Raw genomic sequence first — 24895 nt, 5'->3', positions numbered from 1 at the left:
TTTAGCAACAGAGTTGTGCACAATCCTTTCTAATAATGTCACGAAACATTTGGCTTACCGAGCGGTTAAGACGTGAAATGTTGAAGTTTGAAAACTTATAAAAAAATAATCTCGAACATCTTGTTTATATTTTACATCGCATATATTTTGTCAGAGTCGAATATCTATCTCGCAAGTTTCGAGCGGTTTGAGAAATAAGACATTCTCTCAGTTACATATTGAAATCTTATTTTATTATTCGCGTTATCATGCGTGTATGAATACAGAAGCGCCTTATATTACAATGTTCGTTATAAACTACCGAAAAGAAAAAAAAAGGAAGAGAAATAAATAGAATCCTTCAAACGCAAATCGTGTCGCTCGTTGCTCGAGACGCACTCGAGCTGCGGGACACGTCGGGAGACATCGTATATTTTTTTTATAAAAAAATAAGTTCTATCTGATCCGATCTTATCCAACGGTGAGTAAATTTGTCATGTGACCCGTCGAACGTCGTTGTTGAACTCTCCTAAAGTATTCCTGGCTTTGTTGCACCAACGATGCTAGATAATTCATTATTCTTTGGATAATTAGCTTGAAGTACAAACAAAATTATTGCACCATCAATAATACATATCTCATAAATCACGGTTAATTAAAATGAGAGCAAGTAGAAATTTATTTTGAAAATTAAATTATAGTTAATGGTTTGTGAATTAAATAAAAAAAAATTAATATACTTTATTTCCTTAAATAAGGATCTTTAAATCTAGAAATGCTTAATTACAATCAACAATTCTTTTCTAATTGTTATTTATAGAAAAATCTAACTAAATCGCGAGCAACGTTGATGCAACTGGCTTAAAGTGTGAGTATTCGATTGTCTGGTTGTCGCAATGAATTACACTAAATACTAAATACATTACACTTAATAATATCGAGTTATAAAATAGACGCATTTCGATCTAATGCTTTGTTTCGTCCTTTCCGATTTGTCACATGCTACATTCCTCGTAAAAAGATGGACAAATTGTGGACGATTGACGATTGAAAATCAATTCCGTGAAACTATATTTCTTAATAAGATAATTTCTATAAAATCAATTATAAATTACAATTCACAATTCAGAATTATATTAAATAAATATCATCATTTTTTGTTCACATATTTTGAAATAAAAAAAATTTATTTCTTTGCGAGAGCGAATGGAGAAATGCTTAAGAAAACATGTTGGATCAACTTTGTATCTTTCTTATGTTGAGAATCACCGTGTTAATTCTAGTTTGTTTGTTCATTTAACGTAAAGTAACTCTAATCGCGCTGCGATACATGGCGCGCCCCGAGAGCGATGTGCGCAGAAAGCAAATCTGGAGGGTCTCGGGACGATGAGAAAAGGGAACGATCTCAATCGGCGCCCTGATTTGTCTTGTGACTGAGAATGGTCTCGATGTTGCGCTGAATCCGCGCGATTTGCGACCGCTTACTCCTCGGCGTCGTCGTGCCTCCCTCCTCGATGTATAAGTTGCCGGCGGCTGCCTCCGGCCAGGCAGCCGCCGCAACCGTCGCTGCCGCCGCCGTCACCGCCGGAGTCTCCCGTTTCCGGTCTGCAAGCAGAGCAAACGAATCCATCAGCCAAGCGAGTGAAGGGAGAAGACTTCGTTTCGAAACAGAGTATCATGCATGATCTGCGTCGCGCGATATCTGAAATTATTTGTCTAGGAGGATAAAAAATAGATTCACTGCAAACAAAAATTTGTGACTCTCCGTTCCTCTTTTGTCTTGAAATTATTCTATTCAAGTAAAATAATCTAAAATTCAGACTTGAAAAATTCTGAATAAAATCACTATATTAATTTATTATATTTAAAAGTAAAATTGGTGTCATTCCAAAGCGACCTAAAAAATCGCATAAATTTTAGCAAATATATCGTAAACAACGTTACGAATAAATAAAAAAAGATGAAAAAGTTTTGCTTTGTTAAAGTTTCAACCGGTGATGGTACTTGACTTTTCTTCATCGTCAATAAATTATCATATTTTTTCGAAGTGGCGAATTAATTTCCGTGATTTCTCGAAGCCTCGAAGTAACGAGATAATTCGAGCGGGCGAACAAAACACCGCGCGCGCGAGCGTCACGTCGGGGACGCGCGTATTTCGGGAGCACCGTGTACATCGTGTTACGCTTCCGGTAAGCGCGGCCGGTCCACATATAAATACAACTTCCGAGGCGTGGGAGCGCAATGAAATATTCCCGGCGGGGAAAGGATTCCGCGCGCGGCGTCTTGCTTTCCGGCCGGAGAACGCAGCGTATATTGACGCGCCGCGCCGCTGGCGAGCCGCTGCTAAAATTGGCGACGGATTGATTTTCGGGCTCACGCTCGCGCGCGCTTACGCGCGTCAAACTCGAAACTGCAACAGGCCGCGCGAGTAGTGGCGGATTCCGCGACACCGAAAATCCCGAACGATCCTCGTATAATCGCAGCACGCAGCTCTTTCAGATCTTACAAACTGCAGTGCAATATCGCAGAGCTATTGCAAAGACTGGAAAATCTCAATAAGTTTATTACAATATTACGGTTTAAAAAAAAAACATTTTGTAGAGATAGTATAATGAGATAAACGCGTGACATTATGTTCTCGTAATCAAAACTAAATACAAGCTACTGACAACTACAAAGATGTTATTTTTAAACTGTGATGCGGACTTGCTGATCAACTTAGCAAAATATTGAAAACTTTCTTTTCTTCCTACAAGTTTGATAATTATTTGAGACTATAAAAATGTAGAATAGTGAAAAAAAGAAACCGATAAGAAAAGGAAAGTTATTGAATACACTTAAATACATCCATGTACTTTTTGTCCATTTTTCGAATATTATCAAATAGTCAATCAATGGCTAATCAAACATCTCGAGTTAAATCTCTTAACAATATTATTGTAATAAGCTGGACGATAAAATAGTTTTTCGGCGAAATGGTAAAGAATCTACAAAAGATTAAAATGATTGCCCACGAATTCGCCACTGGTGCGACGCGTACGCATACACTAAAGTTAGAGCGGCGGCGCGCCGCGCCGTGCGAATGAATGAAAGCAGATAAACGTCCGAACAATCGCGTCATTTTGTTTTCGCGCACGATAAATAATTCTCGTGGGAGTGCAGCGAGCGAGAGCAGACGAGCGAGAGCAGGCGAGCGAGCCCCGTCCCGTCTCGTTTCGCTGTTTTCAGACCCGTCTACTACAAACAGCTACTACAATTCTTAAAATACATCGGCGCGGCGTGGCATTCAAACGCACGTCGAAGATCCGCGCTCTGACGTAACGCACGTGTGTTTCCCCCGCATGCGATTTATCACGCGGACGCAGCGGAAGTTGAAGGAGCCGCGTGTCGATCGATTTTAGCCAAGTCCGAAGGTCACTGTCAGAGCCTGACGTATCGAAAATTTCTACCGATTGCATAAACTTCATATATGTACCTGCAAATTATTAAAAAAATGTATGTAATCATCTAATGACAAGTATTCAAATTCTTCTTAACAAAATATTGTCTCCAGATACATGTTAAAAATCCAATATTAAAATTAAAAATTTAAATCTGAGATTGATATTAAAATATATGTAATTGAAATTTATCATCATTAACATCATTAATTTCTTAATGTAAGCAGATATCTGTACGCACAAAGTATAACATACAGTGACAATGCAGCATTTATATATTTACAACGTCTAAAAAATTCCTAAAAATTCTTAAAAAAATTACGTAAGCTGCGAGATATATTGTTGATGCGAGCTAAAAATCCCAAGGTTTTATGAAAGAAAAACAATTAAAGCAAAGAGATCCTAAAGATTACAGCAATAAATTAAAAAAAAATCCGTGTTGACGGGAGTTTAAATATCCGCACTCAAACTCGCCTCCCGTTCTTTCCTGCGTGTACAACAAAAATGCGGAACGTGATGTTACGTATTATGCAAATACCGTGAATCGTAGCGGAAATAAACGCGCAAAGAAACAATGCGCTGCTGAATGAAAGTTCGATAATGAGCTGCGTGCCGTGTATGTGTGTCAATGGGACCCCGTGCGCGCCTTTCTCGGTGCAACCACTGTGTACAATCGGGCACAAATAAAGCATTCCATATCGTAAAACACGCCCCATTTTGAGGATTACCGTGTTTCCTCACCTACTCGTTACGCTTATATTTCGGCCGACGATGCGATCATTTCTGTCCCCGATTCAATCGCAACTTAATTCGATTTTAAATCCCAAACGAGCGGCCATTTAATTTGCGTCGAATAGATCGATCGTGATTGACCGTCACTATCATGTGACAATACCAAGAAAAAAATACTTCCGGCGGATCAAACGGTACTTCACGGTCACCCCGTGTGAAGCACGCTCGCGTGTGAAGCTCATTCAAGTGCGGTGCGAGTTAAGCGAATTTATTGTGTGTTTGCGATTGCGACCTCCCATTTGTCGCTCTGCCCCCCTTTCTTCCTTTCAGCGCACAAAATGATCATTGCGAACGTGTACGCAACTACATCTTACACGGCCGCGCGCAATAGAAGTGTTGATTGCAAAAGCAACGCGTAGTACGTAACAATGCAGGTCGAATTTGTGCTTTAATTTCACCGCTGAGCAATAATTGCGACACATTCGTTTGAATGTTTTCTTTTTTGTGCAACCTACAATATTGACAAGTCAAGCACATCAATTTGCCTTAAAATATTCGTAAAAAGCAATGTAAATATTTTACATTCTTAAATCGATAAAGATTCTCATTCAAAATGAGATTTATCGAGTTTTTTTCGAATGTATCATTTAGAAAAACGAAATGACCAGATAGAAACGACAGGTGGCGATGTCAAGTGATCGTCATCGTGGGAACAAGGGCCTTGAAATTCTGACTGTGCTTACCTAAAAGCTTTTCAAGATACTGACATCTGGTCTCGGGATCACCTGGATTCATCGGTGCTCCTGCGACGAGCTCGGCCAGTTCCGCCTTCACCATCAGATTCAATCTTGCCGAGATCTCCTCGAGACCCGCTGCAACAGAAATTCCACTGGTTAGTCAGTGATACGCCACGATCGCCCGTGCATTCATCGAATCATTTGTTCGGAAGATGTCGTAAATCGCCCATTTCCGCAGATCCTATCATTGATGTATCGCTCGAGAGATTTATCTCGCAGATACGACTTTTACTGTACTTCGGGATCCATTGAACACAAGTGTTGTAATTTATAAATGTAAAAATTCTACTGGTTATATTTTGACAATTTTTTAAATATTCAAATCCTAATTATAAATGGTACATTGTGAATTGTAAAATTGCAGAAACTAAATTATATCTCCAAAAACATCGGAAAATCTATATGAAAAATATAAATTCACAAATTCAACGTAAATAACAAAAATCACAAAACAAACTTTTGCATTATATTCTTGAAGTTAAAGAATTTTTCTCTGTAATTAAAATAAGCATGTATTAATATAAATTAAAAATATATGTGTATACAATTTTTCTTCTTTTCTCCATTATATATGACACAGAATATAAAATTATACGAATTAAGGTTTCATTTAAATAAAATCCCCCAAAATAGAGAGTAATATGCAACGTGCACTGCATCGAACGCAGTCGACATGGAATGCGCCGAGGATGTCTGCGGAATGCAACTCGATTTTCTCCGGAGCCCCATGGTATGCGCACGATCGGTTTCCCCAATGACTCCCGGACTCGAGCGGTATCCCCATAAGCCCTCACTTCCCCTCTTCTACCCCTCCCCTGACCACATTCGTAATCAGAAGCATCGGGGTGGGCCGACCATCAGCCGCAATCAAACGGTACCGATTACACACGCATACCGAGCGTCCGTTTCACGGTTGCCAATCATGTTCATTTTATAAAAGCGCAGGCACAATTGATATTTTCTTCCTCTGCGACACGCATTAACAAAATCGACGGAATATCTGCAGATGAATGCATTCGCAATTAATAAATAGAAAAAGTTAAAACAATTTTTTCTGCATTTTTTTCAAAAATTTAATTAAAACATTTTCTGCAGTTTTCAAAATTATATTGCTATCTAAAAAATGCAATACGTGAAAAAATGTTTCTTTCTTTAAATTAATGAACTGCTTTAAAACTGTTCAGTTTCGATATTTATGCCAAGAAAATATAATTTTTGCCTCTCGACTATATTTAATCAACAATCTCCGATTTCACGATAAAATTATAGACACACCTGTAGATAGAAATTTCGCGGATTACATTACAATAATTTTGTTGCAGCGACGTTGTTTCAAGAGAACGACGAGGACGATAACGATCGCGGCCCGTTTAGATAATATGAACTTCCGGTAATAATGCGATGATATGTGCCTACTACAAAATGCAAACAACATGTGCTCTCCAGGTGAAATACCACGACTGCTACTGTTTTTCCTTATTAATATTATACGGCATAATAAATTTCTTAACGCGCAAGCGCATCATGTTGCGCTTATAATTAGTATTAATTAACTATATACATAATTCGCGAGCAATAAATATTAATGGGAGCTGCAATTGCAGTAAAATTAAACGGATTTCGCGTGCAACACGCTCGAGGTAGTCTCGCGACTCGCTATTTTTACATGAGAGCGCCTCTTCGAAACGCGGAACGACAAGCTCTTAGGCTTCATTTAACTTCAAGCTTTACGCGAGATTGTATTTTAATATGATGCCCAATTAAAATATTTAAATTTTATTCACATTAAAAAATGTAAAAAGGAAAGCCATGTAGCAGCTGATCAACTCTAAAGAAATTTGTAAAAATTCTAGAAATAAGTTATTAAAATAATATTAAAAATTCGCTCCTCTAGAAAATGTTAATTTTATAATCTGCGAAATTGCACTCATTTTAATAATACAACACCAAAGAATATATATATTTTGTTTGCGAACGCATTTCGCGTAGTCGTCGTCGTTGCGACGTGCGGCGTGTGTTTCGTCGAAAGCGTAGATTTAAAAGGCGATACGTACGAGCCGGCCGGACGGACGGACGCGCAAGGGGCTTCATTCATACGGCGTTCATTAACGAAACGTGGCTGAATCGGTTCCCACAAACGTATACGCGATACGTGCCGTGATACGTCGACTGGCAGAAGGAGATAGAGAGACAGAAAAAGAAAGAGAGAAAAGCGACGAGAGGAAGGGTTTCTGCGAGGAGGAATTCTGCGTACTGTTCGTTATGCAAATGCAGATAGTAACGTTGTACACACGTGCAACTCGCCGTCGAGTGCCTGTAAAGAGTGTTACGCGATTCCGATTCATTCCTTACGAGAGCTGCGATACGTAAATGAATTGCATACGCGATGTTCGCCGAAGAAAGATGCGTTTGTATATAGCAAGATTCTGTTCTCGAATAATTCTAGAGCACAAGCAAGATTTAAATATAAATTAGAATTCGCAACAAATATTTCATCAAATCCATGCGGTGGAACTTTTTAAATTATAATCAAGTTAAATTATATATCTATATTATATCATTAACGATAAAAAGAAAATTCTATTTAAAAAATATGGAAACAACAAAAGAGTTACATTGAAAAGAATTTGCAAGATAGATATTTAGCTGTTCCTGATGGACAATTTTCATTTAATATATTTTTCTCATTTTTATTTCGTCAATTTAAAAGATCTTTATGCAAAATCAATATATTTTATTCAAATCATATGAATAAAAACATTTCATAAATTGAAGGATGAATATTTACCAAATACGAATAATAGTAATACAATATAAAAACAAAATTCGTTCTACAGCAAAGTTCTTAGATTAAATATGAAATACATAAAATGAATGAAATAGTGACGCAAATCGCCTTCTTGTTTTCTTCAGCAAGTCTCGATAAATATCGGATTACGCAATAGCACTCGTAAATTATTTTCACTTTCTGAAAAGAGATTTTATCGAACAAAACGCCAAAATCTTAGTAATCTTCTGTGACTGTCAAAAATTTAAGAGTTATACGAAATTTTAATTTTACTCTAATAGAAAAAAAACACAGCTTTTATAGATTTAGATTATTGTTGTACAAAAAACATCATATATCCAGAACAAATTATCGCTTTATTTCGAAGTGTAGCGAACACGAAACGAGAAACGCAATGGCGACGACGGCGGTGGCAGCATGGGCGACGGCACCACGCGCTGGACGTTGAGGACGTCATATCCGGGCGCGGTAGGTCGATCCAAGGTGAGGAGCGGCCGTGATCGGCCCTCTAATGAAGAAAATCCCGTCGTGCATTTTAAGGGACTCCGCCCCTCTCTCTCTCTTTTTCTCTTTTCTTTCTGTCCCCAGTCGACTCGCGGTGTGTATTACGTGCACCTATATTCCTCCCGCCGACCTCCCGACCGCGGCTCCCTTTGCCTCGCGAGATACGAATCCTCTTTCCTCCGATTTCCTTAGAGAGATGTATCGCGGACGCATGATGATCACGCATCGGCGATGATTATTTTTCTTATGTGAATTACGTGACGCGATGCCAGTGAATTACGCGCCCGCGCGATTAAACGTTATTGCAAGATGGATCTGTCAAAAATGCCGAGATTTATATTTATTTACATTTTTTGCTCCGATAAACTCCTGAGAGTGAATTGAATTTTCATGAGAGGTATTTGAGTTCTATCTTCCAAGAGCGATCCGCGAATCACGTTTATTCAGTAATTGTACGAACTTGTAGAACTTACCTGGTTCAAAGTTCCTCTTCATTCGCCGCCACTGCCTCGCGTAGACGAGGGCCGAGCATCCCGCCACCAGGAAGAACACAATGCAGGCGCATACGGCGAGGACTAGGGCGCCGGTCTGCCAATCCCACGACAGGCTGTCCTCGGCGACCAGTTTTCTCCTCTCTCGAGGATCGTATCCCGTCTGCGTCATAAAGCCAGTGTGTTATCCTTAATGTTAAATTCTACCTTGAAAAAATGCAATACTGATTGGTTTCTAGGTGACGTGCGAAGCGCAATCAATTTTAGCAACGTGACTCTGCGTCGCATGACAAACAGGAGCGAAAGCGGGTACCAGGCTTTCGCCGACTCGGCACGCACAAGCTGATTGTTACGCGCTTATTAATAAGAGATTCTCTTGAGCGGCTTTAATCGTTCTTAGATTGCCAATTAGCAGTTTAATTGTAGAAAATGTAATGTAACAGCACAAAAAATTAATTTCTAAATTACGTCTACAATATCACATCATTTTCTGTATAAAAGCAAATTAATTAATTGGAAAATCTTAATCAAAATTCAGATTTAAATAAATACAAATCAAAATTCTGCGAATTCAATTCGAAATTACCTTTGATTCCTGCGAGGCGGAGACCGGCTCCTCTTCATTGTCATCGTCCTGCCGACCGAGGTCGACGAGATTACCGGCTTCCTCGGTGGGCCGCACTTCGGGCAAGCGCCAGAACACCTTCGAGGTGACGGTCTCGTCGAGACGATGCTGACTACCAGCCTCCGACGCCGGTTTCTTCCTGACCGTCGACGACAGGAAGGACCAGTCGAGTTCGAGGGCCGACAGCGGGCCGCAGATCGCGTCCTTGTGTATCGCGCACGGGCTCAAAGTGAATTCGGGGGCGCATCGAGTGCACGGCCAGCAAGAGGCGCGATCGGCGGACCAGAACTCCAGGCCGGGCTTGCAGACCGGATGTTGCTGCTGTTGCTGCTGCGGCTGCGGCGGTGTCTGCTGTGGTTGCTGCTGCTGGGCGCCGGATGTCGCGCCGCCGGCGGCGGAGGACTCGCACAGGCCGACGAATATCGACACCAGGGTCAACAGCAATCCGGGACAGGATTCCCTCGGCATTACCTGCAATCATCATATGTTGTTAGATAATTTTAATTGAATTTTGTTATTGGCGCGATCGAAAAAATTTATGTTTCCATGTGTGAAAGCTGAGTTTTTATTTTTCACTGAAATATACAATTAGATAATTGCAAAAAATATTTAATTGTTTTATTATTCGCAATTAAAAAATTTGAAAGTGAATAAAGGTTGCAAAAAATTTAAAATTAAAAGTATAACAAGACTCAAATGATTAAAACAATCGACTAATTCTGGCTCTTCGCGCTCCTGTTAATTTTAGTAGATAAAAGCAGGAATGAGAAGAATAATCCATTGATTTCAATTTTTTGTATCATTAAAATATTTAGATCCTCGAACTAAATACAACATTGCTGCAAATAACTACTTTGTAATACGTGAAATTGAATAGATAAATTAATTAAATAAAAATAAAGTCTCCATTTCTTGACGAAGATAAACTACGTTTCGATTTTAGATTTGTATTTCACACTGAATTAATTAACTTATCATTTTAATCTTTATACCCCAAATTAATCTCACTATCGCGTAGCTTCCGTCCACGTCTACGATTCTTTTTGCTAAAATTGAAGTCTTGCGGCGGTTTGTCAACCGGAAGAACTTCGCCCAAGCAATTGCGCGCGGCGAGAGAGCAACGACTCGACGTCTCGCGCTGCGAACGTTAATGGAGAGGCGACCGACGTCGATCGCGGTCGATCGGCGTAATTCGAGCGTATAAAGCCTGCTCTTTAAGCCGCAAAAGCGCTCGGACCGTTTCCACTTCCGGCTCGTTCGCTCGCGATGTAATTACATCCGCAGTTGAATCGCGATCCATCTACGTCAGAGCTCGCGGCCGTCTGTACGCCTTCGTTTCCGCGCACGAGCGAGCGAGCATGTATATCGGTGTGTATGCGCGCGTGTGTGTATTGTATGTATATGGCATGTGGGTGCAAATGGAAAACTTTTACAGTCTGCGGATTTTGTGTAATCCGCGGTGTACCGCACGCTGCGAACCGCGCCTCTATTAATCCCCGCATTTATTCACTCAAAAAAATGATCTTGCAATAATAGCTAAAATTTTCTAGGTGTAAAAAATTAACTAAAACAGATAAATGATTAGCAACTGTTGTGATATTGCATATGTAATTACTTAGTCAGTTTAGATGACAGAAACAGAATATATATCTGTATTGTTTGTGAACTTTAAAAAGAAAGTTTCTCTAAAGCGCCTATCTATATAAGATCAATCACGTGTTAGATCATGCAATGAATAACATTTAGCAATGGTACCCAAATTTTTCAGAAGCTATTGCTAGAACATTACTGTTATAAATTCTATATGTGACAAACAATGTTTTCACAGATACGAAAAATAGCGATACATTCTTGTTGCAATATCTAGAAATCTAACTACATCAGCGAAATATTTTTTTGAGTGTTCGCGAATGATGAAGTACGAAATTATTAAACCGAATTTTGTGATTAGCAAAACGTAAATCATCATTCTTCGACGTGATAAATTGGCGGAAAAAAACACCTTTGCTAAAAGATCCGAAAATTGCCAGATACAGATCTGAAAATGAATTTTGTCGCACAATCAATTTATCAATAGAGTACTCGATCTTTTTCATACCGCGGTAAAAATGTTGACGATCGCCCCTCACTCGAGCGCTCTATTGATAAATTTTGATTGTCCGACAAATTTTATTTTCAGATCTGTATCTGGCACAATTTTTAGATCATTCAGCAAAAGTGTGTTCTATCCGTGTGCATAATCGTCAAAAGCGTACAGATTCTTTCGCAATCTAACGGTAGTGCGACGCGGAGATTTTTTTTTCGCGCGGCTCGCGCAGAAAGGCGAGCGTTGTTCGAGCGGGGAAAAAGGAAGAAAAGAAAACTGTGTGCAACACGTCGTTCGTATGTACGCACAAGGGACCCGCGGTGAATTTCTCCTCGCCTACTTCAAATCGTCTGTGAGCGTGCGCTCGTAATATTTCTCGCGAGGGACCTCCGCACGTACGCGCGCGCAATCGCGCGATCAGAATGCAGCACCTCGATCCGCTCGTGCTCGCTCGATCGTTGCGAATGCAATCTTCCGCCGTCGCCGCGGCCGCGAGCTCATCTCTCCGTGATTAGGATACCAATTGCACGCCTCAAAAACGATTACGGACACGAGCTGCCGTTGTCGCTGTGAGGCACCAACTCCCGGCTCGTGTACGACGCGAAAAGCCGCCGCGAAACCAGCTGTACTTGCGTCTACAATCTCACGAAGATCTTGATAAGGAAATCAGAGCTTTGGACTTTTCTCTCGTGCGCTATTGAGAAATTCCATAAATTTATCTAATTCAAAAATATATAATTATTTGCGCGCGGTAACATTTGATTATATGTATTTTGTACCAAATTGTTATAATTAATTAAACTATATATAGTCTGTACATTTTTTAATAAAATATATACAGAAGTATTCTTGTACATGAAAAATAAACATTGAAATAAAATATTAGAGATTGATATTAGTTTGCAACGCACATTTGTAATTGATCGTTTATCAAACGATACTCTTGCCACTGTCTCATCGCCGTCGACAAATGGCTTAACACGACCACATGTGTGCCTCTAATAATAGTAACTAAAAAACTGCCCTGACTCCAAGGAATAAGGGCCTGAACCGGTTTACGTTCCTCAACATCACGTCTTACAGGTTCAGACACGACACCCTACGCGGAGAACGGATTTCGATCGCGGTCGATTTTACAAAAGTAAATCCCTTCTGATTGCTCTCGATTTATCTAAAATCGAAGTGATTATGTTAGTGCAAACATTGTTACAAGTCCATAGGTATTTATATAAATAAAAGTTGCATCTCTTTTTAATAAATCCCACACTAATTCAAAAATAATATCAAACATTCAATTATAATAATTGCAATAATTTAATATCAATTAATATTATTTATTACTAATTGATATTACATTGAATATCACATGTTTCGATTATATTGTATTATAATGACGTCATGTTTACTGACACATCACAGTTATTGCGATTAATCTTACGTTTTCACAAATATCTTCTTCGTCGGCTCCACTGTTAACCCATAATTCGCAATCGCGGAATAAACAGAGTTTTAACGCCACATAGCGTGGAAGAGCCATGGATTTATTCTCGCAGGAAGGAAAAAATCCGCGACAGTGTTTTATGGGTAACGTCTGCCGAAGCGAAAGAATGCCGGCGCTTGATACGGCCGCACGTGTTCGCTTAATGACGCTAATAAGACGGCTCTTTCCCTCCCCGGAATGCGTGCAAACAGTTTTAAAGTGACGACTCGAATTACGCCGCGTCGCGGATCAACGACGGTCGTCCGTCGATTATGAGTATATAAAAAAATTAAATATTTTCAAAAATCAACTATTAAATAGTATATAAATAATATATAACACACCAAAATCACATTCTTAAATTTGTCTATATTTTTCCCATCCTTTTTTATTATTTTTTTTTTCTTTTATTTTCTCTCTTTTGTGTCACTTAAACTATAGATTCAGTAATTCTCTCCATGTATTTTAAGATAAGTACAAATAAAATCAAATAATTCATATTCGTTTACATTCGTAAGAGAATTTTGTACAATTTTATCCAAAATAAAATTACATGCAACTGCAACAGAATCAAATTGAATTAAAAATTTGGATTAAATTAAGTATTAAATTAAAAATTAAAGACTTTGATAAACGTTTTTAATATCTCTTAATTAAATATAATATAAAAAGCCCAAAATATACTTATCTCAATTATTCTTTATAAATGTATCAAATACGCCTCTGTTTGAACACAGGCTTATAAATATTGGTTTTAATTACACAAAATTTTATAAGTCAAAAACGCTAATAAATACTACATGTGAGATTCTTCTCGAAAGCAATATCACCGCCAATGTGCCCGAAAACTCTTTTCCACCACTGCAATTCGGAACATTCGCAACTTTTCCCACGCTTTCGTATAAATAATATTCGCACCGATCAGAACAAGCGCGACTTCGCGACTTGATCCACTTTGGGTTAGAGCGTTTGATCGTCCCGAGGAATTCACGCGGCTGGACAAACAAAAATCGGACCAAAATTTGTAGCGTATCTACACGCGAGAAAATATTTGTGTAGCGTGCACAAAAATTAATGAGCTAATTTCGCATCGCTTTATAAGTCAAACGCCGTGGCGTTCGCAAAAAATTTTCCGCGAGAATGTCTATCGTTGTACAGAATTTATGAGGGGAATAATTTACGAACATCCTGTATAAATAAATATAAGCTTTAATACAGTTCTAATAAACGGAATAAATTTCAACAGATCTACAATTAGGTAGATTGGCCGGCAACCCGCAGAGATCGATGCGAAAGATATCTTAATTAAAAAAAGCGAATCTTGAATCATTTTTCGCGAATTTCCCGAGAGGAGCGATAAATTCTCTCGCTGTCGTTAATTGACTGCGAGAAAACTGTCGTTAAACAGATCGATCGTTAATGCGCGCCTCGAGCTTTCGTCGCTTTCGAATTCTACGTTTGCGTACCGAGCGGGCGGGCGAGTATCCTCCAATCGGAACGGAACATTCGTACAAGTTATCTACGACGATCTTCGGTGGAGGCGAGGCACGATTCGAAGGCGCATTCGAGGAACTTATTGACGTGACTGCCATGACACGGGAACGTGGCTCGCACAACGCGGGAAGCCTAAATACTTCGCGGACGCGTTGCGCCGACGGTGACAAAAGGCCGTTACACACGACGTAAGAATAAATGTACGTATAAGTAACGGGAGAAGGATTATTTGAATCACACACACACATTTAACTGCTTAAACAAAAGAAAGTAAATTTTTGCGCTTTTAAGCGCAACTTTAAATAAATTTTAGTAAAGAAGAATACACATCACGTGTGTATTTTTGCGCCATAAAATTATATAGAAAAGTTTATATTTAATTTTATTATAGTTACATTTTTGAGCGGAAAAAGAGACAAACGGATAGCAGATCGTCGCCATTGCCGACGATAATCAATTGATCGAAATTTTTGAGAAGTTTAGTGGCGTATTTAAATTTAAGCGAAATAAAAGATTACACAACTGTGTCGTCAGAGCAAGAATCCTTCTATCTGAGGGCATATTTTAATTTGATCAGAAAGAAATCTGTATCAGAATTGCGATAGATTCTGTACGAAAAGAAATCGCCAATGTGTATTACAGAAGTTCAGAATGTAGAGAATACAATATGCGATAGCGCCTTTTCTTTGCTTTTCTACGGGAAGCGCCGGTACCGGCGTTTATTTTCAGGCGAGATCTTCAATAAACATCGAAAAAATAGCACCACTTTAGCGCGAGAATCCCGGCCACGTGTTTTATATACCGGCGCGTAGAAAGAACGAAAGAGATAGAGAATACATCGAACGGGCCGATCTCGAAAATGCGAAGCGGATGATGATAATAACTGCCAACTCTGCCGACGGGAGAATTTCGGGAAATCGATCGTTCCGTGATTTCTTGTGCCGCGACCAAACGTGCCTCGGAATTTTGTTCAATATACAAGTAAATCGTGAATTGCGCGTTTCAGCACGTTTGCCATCATCGTACCTGTTTTATCGCCACGCGTTGATGTCTCGCGCGCGCACATTCGGTTTATCGCGGATGTCATTCAAATACGCACCTGATCCGCGTGCAAACGAGTCAAGAGAATTTTTCGGCTGCACATTTTATTACGATTATTAACACATCAGCTTATAATCTGAACGATATCGCGTCAGGAAATGCGGAATTCATTTCCCAAATCTTTTTCCAGTAAATCATGTGACACCGATGACGCAAATTTCGAGCTTATCATCGGAAATTTTATATCGCTAAAGACAATAAATGGCAGAAAAAGTTCTAATATGGAGAAGGAGCAAACAAACTAAGAAAAAAATAATGGTATGCTGAAGCAAGTGGCATTTCTATCACTTCAAAAGAATATTTTTTAAAATATTGTGCTTTTACGTAGAAATTATTCGAAAAAAGTATGAAAAAAATAAGAATAATTTCCATGTCGGAAAATTTGTGTTTTGCAAAGCGATTTTGCACCTTTTGCGTCATGTATCATCATCTCATCCTTTAACATCAAGAAGTTGAAAAATAGCGCTCGAATATGATACATTTTCTCTCGCGTGATCTCGGCTCGTCGTCGACGCGAGAGCGCCGCGATTTGCCGGACCGATCGAATTAGATCAACCTCATCACGGCACCGCCAGCACCACTCTAGTGTACTCACGCTGCCTTCGGTGGAGTCGAGTCTGTCATGATGTAATCCGAGGCGACGTAGCCGAGGAGGAAGAGACGGGGAAGAAAGAAGACGCGTTGCTGCAGCCCCGTGTGACAATTTTCCGCGGATCGCCACTATGTCGCACAGAGCACCAGGGGGATGATCTCTCAACACCGAATAATAACCGGCCGATATCGACAGTGTCGATATTTTCGATTAAAAAAAAAGAAAAGGGAAAAAAAAGAAAAATAGAAGGCGCGTCAGCGTCGCGACGCCGTCATGTTACCACTCTTCAATGACGACGATGATCGTAAGAGACACCGAATATGTGAAACGGAGCTCTCCGGAGACTCTCCTCGATACCGCACACAACACACGCGGAAAACGTGCGTACCATCGCACAGTCGCGACTCGACTAGTCCGCCGAGTTATACTGATTTCCGCCCACGACCTAATCGCGGCAAAGTCGAACGGACGCAAGCGCGAGAGCGGTGCATTCGTGTATGTGTGTGTGTGTGTGTGTGTGTGTGTGTGTGCGCGCAGAGGAAGGAGAAACGAAGAGGAAAAGAAAGAGAGACGAATGAAGAGAAGGATATCGAGACGCAGGAACGTTTTATTGCCTAGGTCCGCGATTTTATTAGAGCCCCCCTACAATTTACTGGATGGAAATTAATTTAGTTGAAAAGTTACGCGCGAATTGTTGTTTATAAAAACTGTGGCGTAATTATTTTGCGAACTTTACCGATTTATTTAAGGTTTACTTGACAAAAAACAAGTTTGTTCGATACCTGAGAAAATTTTATGTGTTATTTGAATAATTGAAAATCTCTTACAGTTTTCAGAAAAGTATATGTGCAAAAATCTATCGTAATTGCTTTCTAGATTCTACTTTGACAAATTATTCAAAAAGGAATTTTTTTGATAATGTTTATCTGTAAGAATTGTATATTAATAAATAATAAATATTATTAATTAATATTGAATTATCTGATAAAATCCAATGTTAAAATAATCAAACCCCTCAGAAAAAGTTCGTCAAATTCGATAAAGCAGAGCTAACATTACTTTAATAATTCCGACTTTCACACATATCTTACTTATTCGAGATAACGTTGTAAAGCAAATTAGGCCTGGGGTCTATGAATGCGATAAAACAGCCCTGAAGGAACGGAGGAAGCGGCGGGACCATTGAGATCGGCTGTGGCCTCGGTGTCGTCGGAGAGAAAATTCTCTCCAGATAGAGGGACGGAAAAGGGGTTGGCTGGGGATCCGGGGGAGAGAGGACAGAGGGGGTCCGACAGGTTTTGCACACTTACATATAGATATGCGATCATCTCTTACCTGAGATGATTAACCCCGCGGGAAATAGCCGCCTTACGTGGAGTGGTCCAGCGTCCTTCTGCATTCCACAGTGGTATTAACCCTAGAAGCAAGCTGCACCCGGAATGCCGAGGCTAGCGACCGGCTGGCTGTAAAAGAAGATAAAGTTTGACAGCACTCTGATATTAATTTAATAACAAATAATATTTATACATGAAAAAAAGAAGAGTAAAATTCTCTCATAAATATTTCTTTAACAATTTTTCTATAACAATCGATAACGACAAAGCATCATTATGCGTTTCGTTAATTAAGAAGTCTCGAGTTAGTTGATTTTGAACATCGGATAATCTTTTGGCGAAGATTCGCGATCAATCCAAATAGTCTCGAAATTCATCCTTATCATTTTACGCGAAATAATTTAGTGAAATCATGAAAGTTTAATTATTCAGATTGATACGTCGATGATAATCTAAATGAAATCGGCACATTCATCAGTTACATCCTGATCTCTTTTCCATTGCGGAATCTCTAAGAAAAATTAATTGTACACCTCGATAACATCCTTGTCGAGTATTCAAGAAGCCGACCGCCAGTAGATATCGCACGATACGAGCAACTTAATTATATTAAGTAGTATATTAATCATCTGGAGTAATGCGTATCCCGCGATCTCTCGGATCTCGTTATGACTACTCTGTTGCAATCCCGGCTAATTATCGTCGCTGCACGTATGTGAGAGCGCATGGCCACCGTCCCATAATCTACCTGGTGAATCTGCCGGGTTGAACGCGCAAATTATACGCGCTACCGAATTGTACAATAATTGACCGCAGTCTATCATTTCGGCGGCCCTCATTATAGCCGCCGGGCCTCGTTGCGATCACGCGATAATGGACCTCGCAGGTGTAAATTTATTCCCGTATCCTGTCGAAGAGGCGTAATATATCATTTCATTCGCAATTTGTCGGCGCTGGTCCGCCAAGCGTTACGAATCAGGAAACGGAATTAGGGAAACGGAAGGAAATGAGAAGAGAAACAAGACTAGTTAACGATGACGGAGCTGCTGATACATGTGTTACAGAAGTGTTAGCGTTAAGTCATAATCAGTGCGAAGAATGAAGTAGATCTATTATTTTTGTACTATTGTAGATGTATATTATAATTTTGTAAATGTGTAAAATAAAAATTTTACTTTATCTATTATGATTTTTCATGTGAGATCCCAAATTATAATTTAGCAGAGAAAAATTGAAATTGCTATACTCAATTTTAAAAGATAAAACACATGGTGTGCGAAAACAGATAATATTTGAATTTCAAAATTATCAGAATATTATTCATTTCTATGATTTAATTTAATTTAACATTGTTAGAAGAGTTTGTTCGAAAATTTAATTTAATAACATGTTATTTTACTTTCCATACTTTTCACACAAGTTGTACAGTGAAATTTAATTATTTTCAGTTTAAGCACCCGAGCAAAAACATAACCTGAGATCGATACCTGCTGCTTAAGTCGGTCCGGACATTTCCTGCAAACTCAAGTTAGAACTCGACCTCGTTTCCTGTCCTTTCCTGTCGGCAGGATATCTTAAAGTACCAACCTCGGTCTTGACACACGTTCGCTGGATTTTGTTTGGCATACAACATCTGGAGCTGGTCTGTCGCCGAGGCAAAAGAGAGGTCATCTCTCTTTCTCTTCTTGTTCCGCCGGGTTCCGCATTCCTTCCTGCATTACATCAAATAGCATGAGTGATAAAAATTGAAATACGTGCAAGAGAAATACTAGAATATAAATAATCGTCTTACAATTGAAGATCTTTGACGTAAATACAGATTGCTGACAGACTATGTCGTCGTGACTGTGCTTCAAAATGAAACAAAGGAATGATGCGGTTGAATTAACGCTGCTATATATCGGCCATTATATGTGCATTGCAGTAAACTTAATTTTTCTTATCCGAACGACCTACAGTTGGCAGCAATTTAGAGCAGCGTGATGATAAAAACATTATTTTTGCGAACACATGTTTTTCATTTAATCCCGTATTTCCGATCACTGCCTTATTAATCGTTGGTATATAATCGTGCTATTAGATTATTTCTTAGAATCTTCTATTCTCCTTTCGTTCTCCTTTATATCTGAAAAGAGATAATGTAAATTAGTAATTTAAATACGTAAGTATATAAATTATATACCCTACAACACATATGTTCATTCGATTTGAAACGCGTGAAGTGCGCCGGAATGCAGTTAAGCATTTCGATTGCACTAGGGACGCCCTCTATACTTCATTTACGTGATTGTGTCATGATTCTCAACGCGACACCTTGCGCGATTATCGCCAGTGGGAGCAGTCGCGTTAGAAAATTTAGAGCCAATGCCGAGACAACACGAGGCTGTCAGCTGATTTTCGGAACGTGTCTATTATCAATAGTAACCTGTAGTCTTTCGAGGACGCTTCCCGTTTCTATCTTTGGTACTGCCGTCCGGGCGAATAGTTATATATTAATTGTGATATGCAGTGAAACGAAGTAACCAAAGAAAGTGCATCGAATTCATTCGTGGAACGTGACACAAAAAGAAAAACGGAAGATGAGTTCGAAGATCAACGCGAAATCAGGTGAGATGAGTTGATTCTTTTTCTTTTTACAGAAAATAAGTCTGGAAATAACGTATTTAGTTGACCTGATTCTAATGTTGTATACGTTTAGAAAATGACAGAATGCATTTCTCAAATGATGTGCGAAAAAGCGTGTAAGTAGCACACTTCATGAGAAAACTATTCGCGAATATTTATATAACCTATTACAGAACTTGTGTACTTAATTATTATTCATGTTTACATATTATATATCTCTCTCTATACATTTCTACATATTTTTTTTTTTAATCTAAATTTCGTATTCTTTTTTTCTAAAATTTATATTAAACTTTTTAAAAATATTTTTATCTTTATAAAAACTTTAAAATTATCTGATATTAAAATTTCATCAATGCAAATAAAGTTTACATTCAATCAAAATCTATATAAAAATGCATTATATTTCTTTTTTACATGTTTTACAGTACACAATACCAAAGATACCAATGGTGAAACTTCTACAAGAAGAGCGGTATTAACCGTTGGACTCATCTTCGTAGCCTCACTGATTGCATTGTTTTATGTATATATGAGTTTTCCAGAGTTGGAAGAGTAAGATTGTTTGTCAAGCTAGTTTTGCATTCAACATTTCATGCATTTTACATAAAGTATAAAATATATATCTTTCATGTATTTTGCAGAGATGAAAAACGGCATATGAAATTACCGTTTCACATAGAAGATGCCAAGAATCTAGGAAAATTGCTGGAAAGGTACAAGGATCTGTATTATTTTCAAGTGCTAGCTGGGCTCTTCGTCACTTACATCTTGTATCCTTAAATATTTTTTACGAATATTTTTGCCTTGCTTTTCAGCTAATATATTGAGATAAACTATATTTCTTACATCGTACCTCTAGTCTACAAACGTTCGCCATTCCCGGCTCCATTTTTCTCTCGATTCTGTCGGGATTTTTATTCCGCTTTCCGATCGCGTTGCTACTAGTGTGCACATGCAGCGCGATCGGCGCCACTCTATGCTACCTGTTGTCCTCATTGTTGGGCAGGCGGCTGCTGTATCGATATTTCCCAGAGAAGGCGAATGAGTGGACCGTCACCGTAGTCAAGCATCGCGACAATCTGCTATACTACATGCTGTTCCTCAGGATGACGCCACTACTGCCAAACTGGTTCATCAATCTTGCCAGTCCGGTAATCGGCGTGCCGATGATGCCGTTTACCATCGGCACCTTCCTCGGTGTTGCACCGCCTTCTATCGTCGCTATACAGGCGGGTCAAACATTGCACAAGCTCACCTCGTCGAGCGACGCGTGGTCGTGGAATAGCATAATCACACTGTGTGTGCTTGCGCTGCTCTCTCTGTTACCTGTACTATATAAGCAAAAGCTCAAGCAGAAGTTCGAGTAAAACACTGAAATATTTGATCGACGATACTTTTCACGGTGACATTCCGATATTACGCGAGAAGGAAGAAATCTCCGTTTTTACGGAACAAAATACTTTGAAGAATGATGATTTACTTAGGAAATTTGTAAAAGTTGTGCGAGACCCAAATAGTGTTAAGAGAGCTGAAAGCGGTCAATTGCGGAATTCGTTTTCCCGCGCTGTTGCTATGAAATTATCTGCATTTAGTCACGTGGATTATACGTGCGAGATAATATGGTGCGAGTTTCCACGAGCACAATTTACGCATAACTTATTTATTGTTATTGTAATTTATGTTACTGCGCGTTATTTTCTCAGTTTAGATTATACGGATATCGTTTAAATATGTAAACTACAAGCGAAGAAATCCGCAGCTATTATGATTGTTACACAAATACGCCTACATTTTAGACAATATCACGCCCAGGACATGATCTCAGGTAATTCTAGATTGACGGGTTGTTGAGTTTTATTTTTTATTTCACGCATCGTTGCATTATAACAAAGAAATAATACTGTTCTTTAAAAATCTAAATGTGTAAAAGATCGTATATTGTCAACATTGCGCGCGAATATGTACATAAATATATATATATAAATATAAATATATACACACACACACACACAGAGTATTCCAAATTAACCACATCACTCGTTAATAGCAGATGCTGGGATCATTGAAAGACGAAAATTTTTATACAAAAATGTCGAGGCTATAAAAATTTTTAAATGAGAAATGTTTGAAGTCAGCAGACCAAATTGTCAAAAATTTACGCGCTCAAATACATTGCATATTGATTTTGATATCTTTAGCATATAAGAAATCTCAGTAATCTACTATTAACGGATGACAATTAATCCGAGACACCTTGTACAATATTTGCAAATTTATTTTCTTAATGATATTAAAGTAAAACAAATTGTAGATTGTCTTCCCGGCACTTGGACAAATTTATTGGCACGATGCGTAGCAGCGAAATCGACACATGTTAATCTGTAACATACAAAGCACAACCATGTTATAGCAGCGTTGAAAATAATTATTACGCATATTAAACTTTTACTCATCCTTTATGCAAATATCCGATAAAAGAATTGTTAAATATTATGTAATATAACGCACATAGTTTGAAATATTCCATAAAAAGTTACAATTTTTAATATTTATGATTATTAGATATCAATATACAAATTCTTTTATTAGATATTTGCATAAAAAAAAGTTTAATGTGCTTAGTTATTTTCCAAATAATTATTTTTGCTGCTGTAATTTGGTTGTGTTTTCTATGTTACAGATCTTGTGATCGATTCCGCTGCTGCGCATCGTGCCAGTAAATCTGTCCAATTTGTTTTATTTTAATGTCATTAATAGATTTGCAAATAATGTAAAATATACGCAAGGTATCTCGGATGATCCGTTAATAGCAAATTTCTGAGGTTTCACACATAAGAATATAAAAATCAATATACGATGTATTTGAGCGCGTGAATTTTTGACAATCTGATTAGCCGATTTTAAATACTTCATTTAAAAATTAATGTAGTCTCGACATTATTGTATAAAGATTTTCATCTCCAAATGATGTCAGGGTTTGCTATTAATAAGTGATACAGTTGGTCTGAAACACTTTATATATATATATATGTTGATGTTCACAAGATTAAAATAAACGATTATATTTATTATTAAAATAAATAAATATAAAATAAAAACATGCAGATAAACACAATATATAAATTTTATGAAACGCGACTTTATCATTTGGCTATCGTTGCTTTGGCACATCGAGAACGTCTCTTCTATCGGTGGCGCTAACAAAGTGAAGTTAGGTAACCGATAAAGAGATCAGTAGCATTGTACACTGGCAGACTCACAGGTCTCCAATACCACCAATTGTACCATACTTAAAAAATAAAAAAAAAAAATAAGAAAATAAAACTTACAATTAATAACAAGAAAAGAAAGTTTGTCATCTGCAAATTTCTAATACTCACAAGTATGTCCAGCGGACAATAAAATGGTCAAGGATCTACAATGTTGAATGCACTCTGAGCTCGGTATCATTTTTATCAACCTCGCACCAGCCGCGCACCGTATCACGATATTACTGCACTCGGGATTAGGCTAATAAAAAAAAATTAACAAATGGACCACTTACGAATTTATAAAATTATAATGTGAGTGCTTTTCATACCAACAGATAAGGAGGTGATCTTGATTCATCAATAAAAATGTACTTTTCTATGCTCTGACTCCACCAATCCGGAGTTTCGGCCGGTTTTGGAAATAACTTTCGAAGTATCCTGTTAGGCTTCATACGGTTTATTCTCCAAGATATGTGTGTAGTAAGCAAATTAGTTGGATATACATCCAATCTATTATCCATGACATCACGAATAGTTCTATGTATAAATGCAATGCATTCTGTTTAATAAAATATATATTCTAAAACTTACGTGTGATACATAATTTGTATATGTAAAAACTTACCTTAAAGTCTCATTATTGGAAGAAATTCTTCTAGCATCTTCATCAAAGATATCTTTGTTGCTCCAATATGTGTCAACTAGATCTTTCATTTTCACTTTAGTATTATTCTCCGCTCTAGTATATGGTATACCGATATTGAAAGATCTACTGATACTGTGACCAGTCAAATCTGGGACGGAATGGACGGCAGTACAGGGCCAGCAATCCATGTCGCTAACATAGAAATATGGATTTTCTATCAAGCACCATTCATCATATAAATCTGAAATAATACAAATATTTCAAATTATATTCAAATATTTTTCATAACAATATTCTTTAATATTCCGAGACACAATTATATCAAAAAAAGTAAAAAAAAAAAGACATTTCAGAAATCAAACTCTTTAAAAAAATCTCTTTACTTTTTGACTTTCTCTTCTATTAAAATATTTCAATATTAATTTTTTATTACAAACCAGATAAAGATGGATATAGGCTGATGACAGGTATAGCCACTTTCCGAAGTACATATAAAACGGGATAAATGGAATTTTGTGAGATTCTGACAAATATATCATTTAACCATTTTTGGCTGCATAAATGTAACAATACAGCAACGATCGAGATGAAAACGAAGAAAAGGACAAGTCGCAATGGTCTTCGTGATCTATTTGATTTCTTCGAATACTTTGCCTCTAATTGCCGAAAACAAGCTTGAAATATTTCCGACGTTTGTGCTTCCGTGATATTATGATCGATCGCATATTCTCTGATCTGTCGCACACGTTCTTTGTATTCATCCAGCTCGACCATTATCGCGAACTTTCTGACGAGTTAATTGGAGTTAATCGTCTAAAATTTAAACATTGTGTTATTTACTATTCTAAAGCACATAATCACAATGGCTGCATTTAGAAAATACAGCAAGTGACAAACTTTTGAAAAATAAAAAACTAAGAAGCGTAG

At 38.1% G+C, this 24895-nt stretch overlaps 3 protein-coding genes across 7 annotated transcripts; 1 reads left to right on the top strand and 2 right to left on the bottom strand.

Moving 5' to 3' along the window:
• Positions 1-211: 211 nt before the first annotated feature.
• Positions 212-21064, bottom strand: wgn (wengen). Of its 2 annotated transcripts, XM_067348740.1 has the most exons (8): positions 20925-21064; positions 19236-19568; positions 18931-19155; positions 17445-17572; positions 9318-9827; positions 8714-8894; positions 4895-5023; positions 212-1584 (listed from the first exon to the last, which is right to left on the bottom strand). In XM_067348740.1, the coding sequence occupies exons 5-8, from the start codon at positions 9822-9824 to the stop codon at positions 1385-1387; spliced, it is 1017 nt and encodes a 338-aa protein (XP_067204841.1). In that variant the 5' UTR covers positions 9825-9827; positions 17445-17572; positions 18931-19155; positions 19236-19568; positions 20925-21064; the 3' UTR covers positions 212-1384. The 2 variants fall into 2 exon arrangements, with proteins under 2 accessions (XP_067204841.1, XP_012231640.1); XM_012376217.2 differs by lacking the exons at positions 17445-17572; positions 18931-19155; positions 19236-19568; positions 20925-21064 and adding an exon at positions 16113-16631.
• On the top strand, positions 19769-22077 carry stas (Transmembrane protein stas). Of its 2 annotated transcripts, XM_067348745.1 has the most exons (5): positions 19769-20050; positions 20142-20184; positions 20497-20623; positions 20713-20841; positions 20931-22077. In XM_067348745.1, exons 2-5 carry the CDS (start codon positions 20145-20147, stop codon positions 21436-21438), a joined length of 804 nt encoding a protein of 267 aa, XP_067204846.1. In that variant the 5' UTR covers positions 19769-20050; positions 20142-20144; the 3' UTR covers positions 21439-22077. The 2 variants fall into 2 exon arrangements, with proteins under 2 accessions (XP_067204846.1, XP_012231643.1); XM_012376220.2 differs by lacking the exon at positions 20142-20184 and having other exon boundaries at positions 19773-20050.
• Positions 21919-24862, bottom strand: LOC105677526 (uncharacterized). Of its 3 annotated transcripts, none has more exons than XR_010888324.1 (5): positions 24406-24862; positions 23948-24209; positions 23656-23859; positions 23452-23581; positions 21919-23360 (listed from the first exon to the last, which is right to left on the bottom strand). XR_010888324.1 is itself a non-coding variant. In XM_012376213.2 (5 exons), the coding sequence occupies exons 1-5, from the start codon at positions 24740-24742 to the stop codon at positions 23269-23271; spliced, it is 1029 nt and encodes a 342-aa protein (XP_012231636.1). In that variant the 5' UTR covers positions 24743-24862; the 3' UTR covers positions 21919-23268. The 3 variants fall into 3 exon arrangements, 2 of the variants coding, with proteins under 2 accessions (XP_012231636.1, XP_012231638.1); XM_012376213.2 differs by having other exon boundaries at positions 23652-23859; XM_012376215.2 differs by having other exon boundaries at positions 21919-23581.
• Between the last annotated feature and the right edge of the window lie 33 nt (positions 24863-24895).

This window comes from Linepithema humile, chromosome 2 (assembly GCF_040581485.1).
Source record: "Linepithema humile isolate Giens D197 chromosome 2, Lhum_UNIL_v1.0, whole genome shotgun sequence".
NCBI classification, from domain to species: Eukaryota; Metazoa; Arthropoda; class Insecta; order Hymenoptera; family Formicidae; genus Linepithema; species Linepithema humile.
Note: the sequence above shows the minus strand (reverse complement) of the source record. Positions and strands in the feature narration are given on the sequence as shown.